The 14,506-nt window shown below is 30.1% G+C and overlaps 1 protein-coding gene across 1 annotated transcript in view; it reads right to left on the bottom strand.

The window, feature by feature from the left end:
* kl-3 (dynein heavy chain 8, axonemal kl-3) overlaps nucleotides 1-13,613 on the bottom strand; it is a 32,485-nt gene extending 18,872 nt beyond the window's left edge. Inside the window, exons 1-31 of the mRNA XM_018461034.1 lie at nucleotides 13,471-13,613; nucleotides 12,881-13,103; nucleotides 12,595-12,746; nucleotides 11,911-12,109; nucleotides 11,435-11,598; nucleotides 10,840-11,016; nucleotides 10,548-10,769; nucleotides 9,837-9,938; nucleotides 9,591-9,737; nucleotides 9,233-9,390; nucleotides 8,408-8,592; nucleotides 7,154-7,555; nucleotides 6,917-7,076; nucleotides 6,564-6,772; nucleotides 6,238-6,359; nucleotides 5,890-6,070; nucleotides 4,928-5,265; nucleotides 4,583-4,746; nucleotides 4,186-4,440; nucleotides 3,840-4,080; nucleotides 3,329-3,528; nucleotides 3,078-3,249; nucleotides 2,862-3,007; nucleotides 2,647-2,785; nucleotides 2,255-2,485; nucleotides 2,000-2,169; nucleotides 1,653-1,873; nucleotides 1,264-1,549; nucleotides 673-811; nucleotides 292-512; nucleotides 12-195 (exon numbers count right to left, since the gene is read on the bottom strand). Of these exons, the coding sequence (XP_018316536.1) occupies nucleotides 12-195; nucleotides 292-512; nucleotides 673-811; nucleotides 1,264-1,549; nucleotides 1,653-1,873; nucleotides 2,000-2,169; nucleotides 2,255-2,485; nucleotides 2,647-2,785; nucleotides 2,862-3,007; nucleotides 3,078-3,249; nucleotides 3,329-3,528; nucleotides 3,840-4,080; nucleotides 4,186-4,440; nucleotides 4,583-4,746; nucleotides 4,928-5,265; nucleotides 5,890-6,070; nucleotides 6,238-6,359; nucleotides 6,564-6,772; nucleotides 6,917-7,076; nucleotides 7,154-7,555; nucleotides 8,408-8,592; nucleotides 9,233-9,390; nucleotides 9,591-9,737; nucleotides 9,837-9,938; nucleotides 10,548-10,769; nucleotides 10,840-11,016; nucleotides 11,435-11,598; nucleotides 11,911-12,109; nucleotides 12,595-12,746; nucleotides 12,881-13,103; nucleotides 13,471-13,599 (6,039 nt within the window). The 5' untranslated portion in view covers nucleotides 13,600-13,613. The remainder of the gene's footprint in view (nucleotides 1-11; nucleotides 196-291; nucleotides 513-672; nucleotides 812-1,263; nucleotides 1,550-1,652; nucleotides 1,874-1,999; nucleotides 2,170-2,254; nucleotides 2,486-2,646; nucleotides 2,786-2,861; nucleotides 3,008-3,077; nucleotides 3,250-3,328; nucleotides 3,529-3,839; nucleotides 4,081-4,185; nucleotides 4,441-4,582; nucleotides 4,747-4,927; nucleotides 5,266-5,889; nucleotides 6,071-6,237; nucleotides 6,360-6,563; nucleotides 6,773-6,916; nucleotides 7,077-7,153; nucleotides 7,556-8,407; nucleotides 8,593-9,232; nucleotides 9,391-9,590; nucleotides 9,738-9,836; nucleotides 9,939-10,547; nucleotides 10,770-10,839; nucleotides 11,017-11,434; nucleotides 11,599-11,910; nucleotides 12,110-12,594; nucleotides 12,747-12,880; nucleotides 13,104-13,470) is intronic.
* Nucleotides 13,614-14,506: the final 893 nt, after the last annotated feature.

The raw sequence follows: 14,506 nt of genomic DNA, 5'->3' as shown, positions 1-14,506 counted from the left end.
AAAATAAATACCTGAATAGTTTTCAAATTCCATTCGCTGTGATTCATTATTCCAAGAGCGACAGTGGCGTTAGCTATTGCTTTTTGTAATTCTTTATACGTTTGGGTTGTTAACTTTATACCCGGGAACATATCTTCAATAAGTGACATAAAAAGAAATTCGTCTTCATCCACTAATTTTGATAAATTCATATCGCTAAGAAAATTAATGCGTATTTAGATTATCTCTCCTTTCTGTAATTTCTTCCAATAACTTCTTAGGACAAAAAATACAACAATTGATAACATTTACCGTAGTACTCTCATAAGCGTGGTTTCCTCGGAATCAGTAGGATGCGCGCGTTTCTGAGCGCCAAGTGTGCGTAAGCACGACAAGATGTTCCTTAATCCAAAATCGTAATGTACCTGCTTGCTGAGCTGCTCCTCGCACAATTTGTACAATATGAAAAATTTTCGCGCTAATACCACGTTCTCTTTGAAGCCACACGCCGCGAGTTTTACTCGCATTATGATCTAAGCAAATGGAATTAAATTTATATACATTAAAATTCATGTACGTTAAATTAAATTTTATAATGAGGAAAATTTTATAAATCCGATTTTTTACAGGTTTATGTAGGTACATACAGGCACTTCACATTTTAACGCGTAAAAAAATAATATTTTCACGTACTTGTCTGTCAGGAACCATCATTGCCACACTTCTAAATTGTATTTTTAAATTTTCCGGTAGTTCTTGTCGACCAGCATACCCGGGATTCATTGTAATAAATATTCCGAATTCATAATTGAGTTTATATGTTTCACCGTCACTGTAAATAAAGCGTACATATCCGTTTGTTAAAAATAATATAATTTATAATTGGAAGCTATTTAATAAATATTAATATTTGTTAAAAATCGTATAAATAGTAAAACAAAAAGATTTTAAAAAACGATAAAACTTTATTTTTTGAAAATATTAACTTTTAAATTCAAAACGAAATTTTATATAATAAATAATTATCGAATTCATAATTGATTTTATACGTTCTTTCATTTTTACCAATAAAGAGCGCATATCAATTTGCTAAAGATAATATCATTTACTATAAAAATAAGAACTATTTAATAAATTATTTGTTAAAAATTATGTAATTAGTAAAATTAGAAGAAAATTAAAAAGAATGAAACTTTATTTTACAAAGACATTTTGTTTTAAATTTCTCTATTTAAAACAAAAAAACTCATTTTTATATAACAAATAATTATTAATTCTTTGTACCTGAACAAGAAAATTGTCTTTCGCTCTTTTCGTGCATTGAGCACGATTGCTACTTGCTGTGCAGCGACGGATAGCACCGGTAAATCAATTCGATTAAATTCATCAAAACATCCCCAGCTACCGGATTGAGCTAGTCCTTTAAATATTCTACCTAAACCTCGGAAATCCATTTGATCGGAACAATTAAAAACAACAACGTATTTTCCTAGTGCTTTTCCCATGTCTTTCGTCGTTTCTGTTTTACCCGTGCCAGCCGGACCTGCGGGAGCTCCGCCAAAATTCATTCCTAAAAAAAATATTTGCAAGGGATAGTAGTAAGTGACATGACGTAAAAACAGTGTAAATTCTATTTTATACGCTATTTTTCTTTTGCTACATAAGTATCATACCCACGGCCTGTGCCAGTGTTATGTAACACCTATCTGTGAGCGGTGTAATCGCAAGTCGATCTGTGCAACCTAAAAATTCATTTTGATAAATGAAATCCACGTCGGTTATCTTAATTGGAACGTCCTCTGTATCAGCATCGTAATAAAACCGACACTGTTTCAACCACTCAAAATCATATATACTTCGAATTCTAAGACGACATAACTCATCGAATATATCTCTGAAAAAAATTTATAAATACAATTTATTTTCCATATTCTTCATCATGTAATTGATAATTACGAGATACATATTCAAATAAATAAAGTACCTTTGATGCACATGTATGGTTATTAAACATTCGTATTTTATTCTAGCATACTTTGTAAGATCCTTAACGGTTACTTCTATGAGACTATTTAACAAATCTAGAAACCATTGATTGGTCCTTTTCATTATCGTTCTATCACGTTTGGCTGTCGTGATTGCTATTTCGGAATCTCGTGTCCATAAAACTTGTAATGCTAATAGGCCCACCTGCGAAAAATGAATATATATCTAAAATTGATGTACAATTTCCGACTGTTGAATATACGAACTTCGTATATGCACATCATCTTACTTGCAAAACAGAATTCTCTATCAATAACAAGATGTCGAATTCAGGTGTACGAAGTGATTGCAGCCCTAGCGAAATCACAGCACCAACGGATTGCTGGTGGACTGTTAACAGAACATTTAACCAGTTCTCCACGCCTCCTGTACACCCGACTTCTTTTTCCAACGTTATTTGTTCGCCTTCTCGCGAATGCATTGCTACAATTTTATCATATTCCTTTTCGGAAAACTTCAGCTATATTCAGAAGATAATAAAGTTTGTGAATATTAAAAAATATAAGATGGAAGAAGCTTAATATAGAATTTAATATAGGAGCAATAGCAATTATTTTTGTAACGTGGCAAAATCGTCACACTGCAATAATTTTATCTTACTAATGCATCATATCTCATTACTTTTGCTATATTATCAAAAAAGCCATCAAGATAATTTTGTATCGTATGACAATCCGCTGCTTGCCCAAGAATTTCCAACAAAGTAGGATCTGATATGAAGCAGAATCTTGGGAAAATAACTCGCTTGGTTTCCAAATAACTGTATTAATAGAATTGTTCTGATTAAACTTGACGGTCCGCGAGCAGTTATTTCATTTTGCCAATAATATGTATACCCGCTAAGAGATTTCTGGCACGATTCTAACTGTTCCAGTAAATGAGGTAAAAACTGGCTCATTGTCTCATCCCCAGTACACGTTTCCACCGCATTTAATTTTTCGTGAGCGCGAAGCATAAGTTTGACCCAAGCCTTATCGATCATCTAAAAAACGTAAAAATATACGATTATATCATTTTATTGATAATGTCATCGCGAGTTTTTTTAAAAGTACGTTAAAACGTTTTGCTTCAGTAGGCAATTGCTTCGATATGTCGCCGCCAATAAATACTGCTTCCAGATAAGCCCACAGATTCTGTACAGTTAACCATTTCGCCAATATTTCCGATGTATTGCTAAGCTTAGTCTGCCACAACTGAATCTCTTTCTTAAACGGTACATTGTAACTGTATAACGTTGAATATAAATGTAGCGTATATCACAAAATATAATAATTTTTCAGATTTAGAGTTGTATCTAATATACCGATTTGCCAGCAAAGAGCTTATGATCATTAAACTGTCTTCCAGTAGCGCTATTATTTCAGCCGTTTCGATACCTTTCAACAGTAGTTTGCCTCTCTGCTTGAAGTAGGAAAATTGCAGATTTATAACAGCCCAATCCGCAATTACTTGCTTCAATTTAAATTCGATATCTTGTTCCTTCACTGCGCTAATACATATATCCTATAACGTATAATATTGAGTATAATTTTTGCATTTTGTTGTAATATATTGTAATGCAGGCCTGTCCAATTTGAGCTCCAGAGCTAAAACGCAAAGCTATCGACGCAAACAAATTCAATGTGGATAAAATTTCGGAGACTGCAAAGTGCTGATACACATCCAAGCTTATCAATACTTTATAGTTTCTAAAATCTTACTCACATTGAACTTTTTTACGTCGATGGCTTTGCGTTTTGGCTCCGGAGCTTAAATTGGACAGGCTTGTTATAATGTATTGTAATAACATTACTTTGCAGTCCAATTAAGCATACCTCTACATCATCTTTATATTTCAACAAAGGTGCCTGCATAACGTTTGCTAAGGTAAACGTTTCAGATTTCACGTCAAAGAAATATTGACAAAGTTTAGATAGTTTTTCCCAGTGCCTGTCTTTCATGGCTTTATTAGCCATCATCTCTAACAATGGGCACATTTCATTGAAATCGTCAATTTTCTTTTTTAGATCGACATATGCGGGCCATTCTCTCATAGTTTTAGGTAACTTTCGACATCTAAAATATAGCATAGTATTATTTTAAGAATTTAATAATATCATGAAAACATTTTAAATCATATAATTAAATCTTATTAAATGCATATAAGTCAATCTGACTTACTTATTTTGGAAGTCGGCCAATTCAGTTATAATTGACTCAATATCTATTTCAGACCATGGAATATCATAATAGCTATCGATGGTGCGCATAACTTGCAAATACAATGTATATAACTTCTGCAATAAATTGATTTCTTTTTTTCTCTGTTGTAGAGCTGGGTATTCCGTTACTTCTATGCCGAATAAGCTTTCGCCACTACTGTAAGTCTCGTACCTTTCCCATAGTTCTTCAAAACGCGCTTGAAACAGGATAACTCTTGAAACATGGACAGAAAAATTATATTATTAATATATCGTTTTATTTAAATTTAAGAATATTAGTTTTACTAAAATTAAACATTTTTAATTAGTATACACACAATTTTACAGAAAATACGAGATACTAGATGATGTTATACCGTTCACTGGCTTCTTTTGCGGGTATTCCTTCAACCATTGGGCCATTGAGTTCAAAATCAATGTCAAATTGAGCTACTTTCTTTTTAAGAACTGCAACTCCATCAATAAGTTCCTTTTTCAGTGGTTCTTGCATTTCACATATAACTGCTTGAACTTGCTTCGCCTATAAAAATATAGATATTACTTATGTGGAAAAAATGAAAGAGATTGCTTTGAAATATAATTATTATTAATATATACATATATTTATATGTATTGAGCAGAAAGAGGTTCTTTGAAAAAATAATTATTGAAATATATCAATAAATATTAAACAGAATTAAATTATAAAAACAAATTAATACCATATTGAGCATGTTGTTGAAATTGTATCTCAATCCATCTACTATATCTTGATCTTCTTTTAATATATTGATATTAAATTTTCCCATTAATGTATAAGTCTCTTCAATCAGGATTAGTTCCATGTCTATTGATACGAAATCATCTCGTATTTCTGCCAAGCATTTCATTGCGACTCTAACATCTTCTAAATCCTTAATATGCCTCGATAAAACTTTATTCTTTTCAAAAATATAATCTGTTATTTTTTGTAATTTTTCCTTGTACTTATTTGATAACAATACGCCTAATGATTTTTTCCATGCATTTGCTTCGACGAGAAACGCTAATTTTAATTTATCTATAAAATAAAGGAATTATTAAAATAAATAATTTAAAAAAAAAATTTTCTTTTACCTAAATTAAGCCACATAAATATGTTGTAGTATAATAGATCAAGTATACATAAAATATTTGTTAAAAATAATAATTGAGGCGTGCCAAAGTAAATGTTATAAGTATCATTTTTTAAAATTTTTTAGAAGAGAGGAAAACTTTTTTCTTTTTTCTCTACAAAAAATTACCGTAATAAGTAAAGATATGAACAATCAGTCTCTGCAAAATTATTTATATAATTAAATAATTTAAACAGAAAACCATGTCAAAGCTGTTAAAATTTTAACATGTAAGTCCAAGTAAAAATGCAAGTCAAAACGTGTAAGTTCAAATATCAATTGCACAATGGACTTACAACGTTTTGAGTTGCGCTATTTATTTTTCTCCACTTATAACAGCACTTTCTATACCAATATTATTTAGTATCTAGAACGCAAGTATGATAGAACGCAACACTTACAACTCATTCATACAACAAAACGCATTTTCATAATTTTAGTACTTAGGTACTTACATAAATTTAGATACTTACAACGTGTTGCCGCAACGTGTGGTACGCCTCAATTGTAACAATATTATTTTCGCGTACCTGTGTTAATTTGAAGAGGACCAAGTATATGCTGGTCAGGTAAATTTTTTATTTCTATCATTAAATCTTCGTATTCCATAAACTTTTCTTTGATTTCTTGTATAAGAGGTTTGGTATCAATAAATGCTTGTATAATGTCATTTCTATTTTCTGCCCATATGTAGGAATATCGCAAATATGACTATATGAGGATAAAAATAAATGATTATAATTATGATTAGTAGGACATTAGTATAAATTACATAAATATAACACTGCTGTACAAACAAAATCAAATTAAATATAATAATTTATATGTATATGTATAAACATATGTATATATGAAATAATATTTATATTATTATTTACGTTGCCAACTTTGGAGACATCATCTCTCAATATTAATATTAAGCCTTGCAGACTCATTGAACTGCGAATTATGTCTTTGTGCTCGGACACGCTTTGAAAATAGGTATTGCGCAAATTTTTATCTGATAACATAAACAAATAATAAATAATTTCAATAAATAATAATAAATTTGGTACATCTCCTATATTATGATAATATAATAGTAATAGAGAGAATAATCTATCTGAAAAATTGCTTAATAATAAAAAAATATGTAAATTTTATTATATGTATTTGTCATTACCATTAGTTCGAGTATTTTATAATATTATAGCCTACTGTTTACCGAGTAGTGTAACTCGTGCATTTGTAGAATATCGTTGTCCCCACGCAAATACTTTCTTGTGTGCTTCTATAATATTTGTTATAACTTTACCGAAATGATTTTGCAACTCTTCTATTGATGGGACAATTATAATATTTGGTATTTGTAAAACGAAATATGTCATCATGATCGGAATTTCTTGCTCTATTGCAACATCTTTAACTAATACGCTGAAACATAATTTATATATTAATTTATTTTTTTTGTTTTGTTCTTATCTTACTATTATATATTTGAAATAAAATAACATAAATATGAGAAATACAATACAGATAAAATATAAATATGTTAAGTACGCGCATTAAATTAAATACCTCATAATGGTTGCTTTCTTCTTTAATAAGTCTAAAGAATTTTTAGTACACTTTACTAAAGCTTCTATTAACTTATTATTGTAATACGCAAAAAGTTCCATACAATCATTGTGCACTTGATTTATTTTAACTTTGTTTGTTCTTTCGATGTAACCAAAGCCTATATTCAACAAGTCACTTATTAATCATAACAAAATAATATAAAATTATGTGAGTACTTTTTAAAAGATACAATACCCGGTTCAAATGGTCCCTGTATTAATTTGCTTTCGGATCCGACTTTGTGTATTTTTTCAAGATCCATCCAATTGTATTTAATGTCTTGCACGGTAGGATCAGTTATAAGATCTATAAATTTATTAATAATCATGATAACAGCCTTTTCTACCGCCGAAGATTTGATTTCAAAATCAATTGCTATTTTATCTGTAAAAGCCATATTATCGGCTAAAAGTTGTTCTGAACTTTTCGGGTATTCATTTAATTTCAATAACATTGTTTCTGCAATAGATTCAAGAACTTCATCCACTCTCGCTTCTTTCATGTCTACCACCTCCTTAATGAATATCTGCGCATTTTTTATCTCTTCTTCTATTTTAGCGCATGCGTTGGAAATTTTTAATGAAGACCATGTAATTACCGATACACACGGTTGAAAAGCAGTTTCAAGATTGACGAGAACAATTTTTATTAAGTTTAGAAATAAGATCGGAATAGATTTTCTGCACACATAAATACAATAAACGCATGAAAACATACATGCGCAAAAATTTTATTCGATAATTGTCAAGTAAAGTTTGTATACCTAAGAGCATCGTTTTTCTTAAGTAATTTCTTCACTCTTTCATATGATGAAAATATCTTGTCTTTGCAAAAGATTAACATTTGTATAAAATCCGACACTTCCAATCCAAACTTAGACATATGTTCGGATTCTCGTATTATTTCGTAAATGTAAGAGTCGAAATTTAGACAGTACTTATTTGTCTTTGGATGACGCACAAGCATAGGGGATGATAATGCTAGGCGAACCTAGTAATTGAAAACTATATCTTTAAACTAATCATTTTAGGATATAATATACATGCATGTGTAAAATTTCCGAAAAATTCTCTTTTCTAAAAATGAAAAATCTACAAATTGAACGTTTTTACTTTTTATATTTATGTCACACATTTTAAACTCTGTAAAAAATTAATTTAAAAAATACTATACTGTTAAATCTATTTTATTTCATATGTACGAAAAAATATATTCATTTAATTCCGAAAATTAAAATGTTTAGAAAATATCTACTAATATAAAAATCAGTTTAAATAATAATGATGATACTTACAATGTTAGCCGAGTCGTACCACGCTTTGTAATATATTAACTCGTAATGAATGAACACACCGACGAGTGTGTTATATATCTTAATGCACTTCTGCATGGAATCATGCGTAATCACTCTGTGATGTGATCTGAACATATTCATAGGAACTTCAATGCGTTTATATAACTGCCGGATCCACAGAATTCGACCAGCTACGGGTGAAATATTTCTTGGTACAGGTGGATCGGATCTATTTTCATTATAACTATCGCGGATATCTTCGATTTCTTGTTCAAACATCGAAACGAGTTCTACGCACTTTCTATCAATCCTCAGTTGCTTGAGATTCAATTTTTGAAACCTGTGGGACGATGTAAAATAAATTAAACATCTGTCCTTTTTCTATGAATTAGTGCACGAAAAGAATGATTTTGCTGAAGTATCTAAAATTTAGCTAGGTACCAGATCTAAAAATAATTTTGTTAGACCCTTCAAAATAATTATGAGGAAAACTTAAGCATGATATAAGCAATACTGTGCAAAAAAAGTTTGGCATTCTAGCAATCAATTTGCGTCCTACATAATTATTTTGATAGTCCAATAAAATTATTTGCAGATTTGTATCTAGTTAAATTTTTAGATATTTTATCTTGAGATATTTTAATAAAATTATCATTTCTGTGTGTTTTCGAAACATAAAAAGAAACAGCTGTATGTAGTTGAAGCTTAGGTAGGGATTTATAGCCGGTACTTAAATCCGTCTTAAGTACAATCTTAAAATGTTATAAACCAATCACAAAGTTATACTAGTATCTTAAAACAATCTTGTACAGATACGAAATAAAAACCAGTGAATCTCGGCTTTGGTGAAAAAAAGGAAGAAAGAAAACTTTATGCAAACTAGTACAGGAAGTGAAAAAGGACAGACCATATAATATATTCTTACATGGTAAATATTCTTACATGATTAAACAAAAAATTTGTTAAGAAATTTGTACTACCTAGCTATTAAATATAAACTCTGCGTTATGTTTGGCATAAGAGAAACGCAGTTGTAAAAAAATGTTCGCAGTTCTAAGTCGGTTTCCGCTACGTTCTTTTTGAATTCATCGTAATCAGTATCAAAATATGGTTTTCTATGATCTAAGGGATCATACATCTGTGAAGAAATCTTTTTAAAATGATCCGTATACTTTTGTGCGTATGTATTAATTCCTTCTATAGTCGAACTGTGCAAAATAGAATACATCCGTGCTGCTTCAAGGATGTCCATGATCTATATTATATATTGCGAATAAAGTGATAATATAATACTGAAGATATCGTGACTTATTTTTGCATTAATTATTACTTACTTACTTTTATTATTCTTGTCTTAAAAGTGGCAAATTTTCCAAAAACATACATTTCAGATACCTCGAAAGGCTTCTCATCTGGAGATTCCTCGACCTTCTTACACATATCGTCGTAACAGTTATGATACGTCTCACAGAGCTTAATACAATCCTGCGAAATAATCGCTCATACTATGGTTTAATTTATAAGGCGGTAATAGTATGTAACAGGAGAAAACATCTCTCTTACATGTTTTTGTCTTATCTTTACCTTTATTTTGGATATCATAGTATATTTTGATTCGTTCCAAATGCTTAATTTTCCATTTTCCGTTAAATATGCTTTACATGCTAATATCATCTGATTTGTTATCTAAGTAGAAATTGGAAATTGATGTGATAAAAACTAAATAACTCGTATAAGAACATAATAATTATTAGAGTTGGTGATTTGCTTCAAAAGCTTCAACATTCGAACTTTTAAGCTTCGAAGATTCGAAGCTTTGGCATTAAAATCTTCGAAGATCAAAGGTTCAAAACATGAAACTTTTGAAACTTCGATACTTTGATACTTCAATCTTCGAACTTCGAAGAATCAAAATTATACAAGTATTAATTTAATACAGCTAATAATGATAGATATATTTTTTTAAAAAGATATACAAATATATTTATGAATATTATATTGTAAACACATAATTTTAATTCTTTTATTCCCAAAAATATATTTTTCAAAACTTCGAAGGAACTTTAAACTTTGTGAAAGTTTTTTAATATCGAAGATTGAAATTCTTTAAAAATTTCAAATCTTCGAAGTTACCAAAAGTAATAATTCTAATAATTCTTTATTTTAATAAATAATAATTTTTTAAAAATAATTTTCTGATATTAATATTAATCGACTTTTAATTACAATTTATGTTCTACAATTCAAAATAATAATTCAAATTTTTAATCAATTATTTTAGGAAAACGTATATACCTTTACATATACAGCGGTTACCATCCTCCTAGTATTGAAAAATCGTGATGTAGCATAAATCATCCTTATAGCATACATAAGCGCGGGTAAGTAATCTCCTATTTTTGTTGGATCTAATCTGTACAACGGTTGTGTAAATTTTTCTAAACCGTACAGATACTTTACGTTATCTTGAGATAAAATATGCACCATTGTAACATGATCTTCTAATTCCTTCCATTTCTACATATATAAAATAAGCAATATTCAATTCATACATATTACAAATTAATTAGTTTCATACAAATTATACCTTGATAAGTTTTGATTTCGCTTCCGTCAGCAATTGTATAAATGCTTGCGTATAATTAGACTTTATGTGATTCATTATCGAATAAAACTGACTAAACAATCGCCGCCAATACGCAAGTTCTGCATTCGGCCCAACAGTTTCGGTTTCCCTGCGCAATTGTTGACTTTCAACAATAGCCTAGAAAATTGCTTTATAAACTCATGAAATTTTATTAAGAAGTATATAATTAAGGGGATTCTATATAAAGCCGTCCGTATTACCGATTAAATCGTAATTTTTGTATAACAAATATTTTTTTTCTCTTTCACAGATTCGAAAATCCTTTTCCAGGATTAAAGTATACACATTAATACGTGTTTGTGAGGTGGAGTTTATGCCGAGAACGACAAAAAGTTTTCTTAAGATTTCAATTTCGAAATTTTTTGTCGTTTTCAGCATAAATTCCACCTTACAAATACGTATTAATGTGTATACTTTAATCCTGGAAAAGGATTTTCGAATCTGTGAAAGAGAAAAAAAATATTTGTTATACAAAAATTACGATTTAGTCGGTAATACAGACGGCTTTAGAATCCCCTTTTACTCAAAGTCATACCCGTTCCATCAACTTCATCCATATTCGGACATCAGCTTCTACTGCTACAATAACGTCTGGTTTACGAATGCTCTCTCTAAAATTTTCAGGTAGCGCCAAACATTTCTGATACAAATCCCAATTAATTTGAAAGCATATAACATTTTTTAAATCTATCTTCGTCACTATAAGAAAAAAAGAAAAATATATTATTTTCCATTAGAGAAGGATTTATGCGATAATTAGTATAAATCAAGGCTATTACTTTCGGAAATTCGAAACTTTGAAAGAATTCAAATTTTTTAAATTAATTCCGAACCTTCTAAGTTTAAGATGCTTCGAAGTTTCAAAAAATTCGAAGCGGGTAGTTTTAAAACATTTCGAATTTTAAAAGCTTAGGGTTATAACTTCAAAAATTAGAATTTTTTCAAAGCTTTAAATTTTCAATATTGTCAAAAGTAACAGTCTTAGAATAATACGGATTGTAAGTCATTTACTACTAAGAAATTCGCAGAAATCTTTAAAATCGCTTATAAAATCATCCTTTATCTTTTCACCGGCTTCGCTTTTCAACAATTCTCCCCATTGCGTATTAGCAGATAACGTTCGTGCATGCAAACGTGAAATTAAATCAGATATTCCTGCCAGTGCACTTTGCGATGTAGGATCCACCTCCGCATATGCATAATATGTTTCCTACGTGGGATGTAAAGTCAAAAGCAGGAGAAAAAGTTTAGAGAAAAAAAGAACAAAGAAAACGAAAAAATATATAAACTGCAAATTTCAAAACTAAATATATTTTATAATATATATCTTATAAATGCAAAAGTAAATTAAAATTCTTGTAATACGTCATGAGTATCTATTCCAGAAAATGTGATGCAAAACTCAAAATGATTCAAGATGGCTCTCATAAAAAAAGTCACAGTACTTAAGTCACAATAAAGTCATAGTGTTTGCTTTATCACATTTGTGATAATACTATGATATCATTATGCAGTAATTGTGATAAAAGCTGCACCTCATTGTGACATTATTATGAAAAACACACATCAAAATAATATAACTTCACGTTTTTTGATAATCTCGCAGTAACATTAGAATTTATGATAATTTGACAATTGTGATGCGAGTGTGATTCTTTTGCTATGAATGGACGCTTTGTATTAACTTTTACTTACATCGAGTAACTGTTTAATTCCAAATTCCATATTTGTCTTTAATCGATAAACTATAACGCATTTGCCTGAAAATTCTTCAGTACTGCCATCTGTTATACAACAGCGTATAACTTGCTGTTCTTTACTAAGTTGCGGCGTCCATCGCCCGGATTCTGAGATTATGTAAATTCTACGTATAGTATCACGATGTAGCATGAAAATGTATTGTTGACGTAATCACCGTCGTTAACGTTATATTAAAATTGCGCGTGGAAAAAAGAAAACAGGAAAATATCCATCGTTATACCAAATGTCGGAGGACTCATAGGTTGAAGATATACAGCAATGGCTTGTCTTCCACCTTCGGCAAAGAAACTGCTAAATACATTCATGTATTCATCTTTGTCGAGAATTCCTTCTTCCAGGACCTCGGAGTCTGTGTTCAAAATATATGCCACAGTCTCCAAGACATGTTGATGCGTAATCTTTAGTAATCCTTGCCTGGCATTGCGAATTTCCTTGAATTTTGTCTAAAAAGAAATTTAAAAAATAAAAAGACCCTCTGAGCAAATTTCTTTTTAATCATATAACATTATTACAAAAAATTACAGATTATTCTTTACATTTTTATTTAAATATTATGTGTATAATTATATAAATATTATATTCATGTAAATATCATCTTCTATTCTCTTAATTTTGTAATCTTTTAATAAGTTAATCCTTTCTTTGTAAACTTGAAGTAGCAAAAATAATTCCGAGATATTTCTAATTATTTCTTTTTACTTTCTGATTACATTAAAATTCTCTTGTAAAAGGTAGTAATGTTCCAAATAAAATATATTAAATATCAGGGGATTGTCCGCGAAAGTATTATAGACCCGCAAAGGTATTTACAAGTCGCTCTTTTGTACTCTCCGTGGGTAAATCTTCTCGTGTACCAATCCTTCTCTTCACTAACTCGGCAATTCGTTGATCAATAGCTGGTTTCGTGTAATCTCGCGATGTAGGATACACGTTTGCCATTGTTGCAAGAAGAAGAAATCGTGAATGTCAACGTGTTAATAAAAGATCTTAAAAAATATATATATAACTACACAACTACGGATATGATGCGCCTCATTCTGACAATTCCTCTTCAGTCGGAAATTATGCGTATAAAGCTGGACGGACATAAATAAATGAACATCGTAGAGTATTTTTTTTTTTTCCCCCAGAAAAAGAGTAGATTTTTTCAGAAGAAGATATTAAAATATCGTGAACATATTTTATCTATAGACATAAAGTGTGTCCGGGGAGACGCTATTAGCGCTATTTGTGTCATTCTATCCTTGTTTTATGTCTAATAAATAATGAAAATAGAATGACAGAAATAGCGCACCAATAGAATAAAATAGACTAAGCTTTAGCTGCTTTCCTTTTAGGAGACACACACTGCTTTCCATTTGATGACACAAATCGACACAAGCATCGTTCTATCCTTCTTGACATTCAGAGAGTGACAAAGATAGAACGACACTTGTGTCGACTTGTGTCGATTGTGTCTCCTAAAAGGAAAGCAGCCACAGTCGACACAAGTCGACACAAGTGTCGTTCTATCTTTGTCACTCTCTGAATGTTGAACGATGCTTGTGTCGACTTGTGTCGATTTGTGTCATCAAATGGAAAGCAGTGTTTATCAACTTTTTGTTACCAGCGAATAGTGAAATTGCGACATAAAAGAGAACGTATGTAACATGCTTTCTTTGTCTTTTCGCACTTGTTTATTTGTTTGCTACCTAAGTAAACCTATATACGAGGTATTTTTTTAACAAGTAAATCACATCGATAAAATTGATAAGAAAATACATTACGTAATTAAATTTTATTATACAATAGATAATACTATGAATTACATATGTATACTTAATATTATTAATAATTATTATTATTA

This window comes from Mycetomoellerius zeteki, unplaced genomic scaffold (assembly GCF_001594055.1).
Source record: "Mycetomoellerius zeteki isolate Tzet28-1 unplaced genomic scaffold, Tzet1.0 scaffold98, whole genome shotgun sequence".
NCBI lineage: Eukaryota > Metazoa > Arthropoda > Insecta > Hymenoptera > Formicidae > Mycetomoellerius > Mycetomoellerius zeteki.
This window is presented reverse-complemented; position numbering and strand designations above follow the sequence as displayed.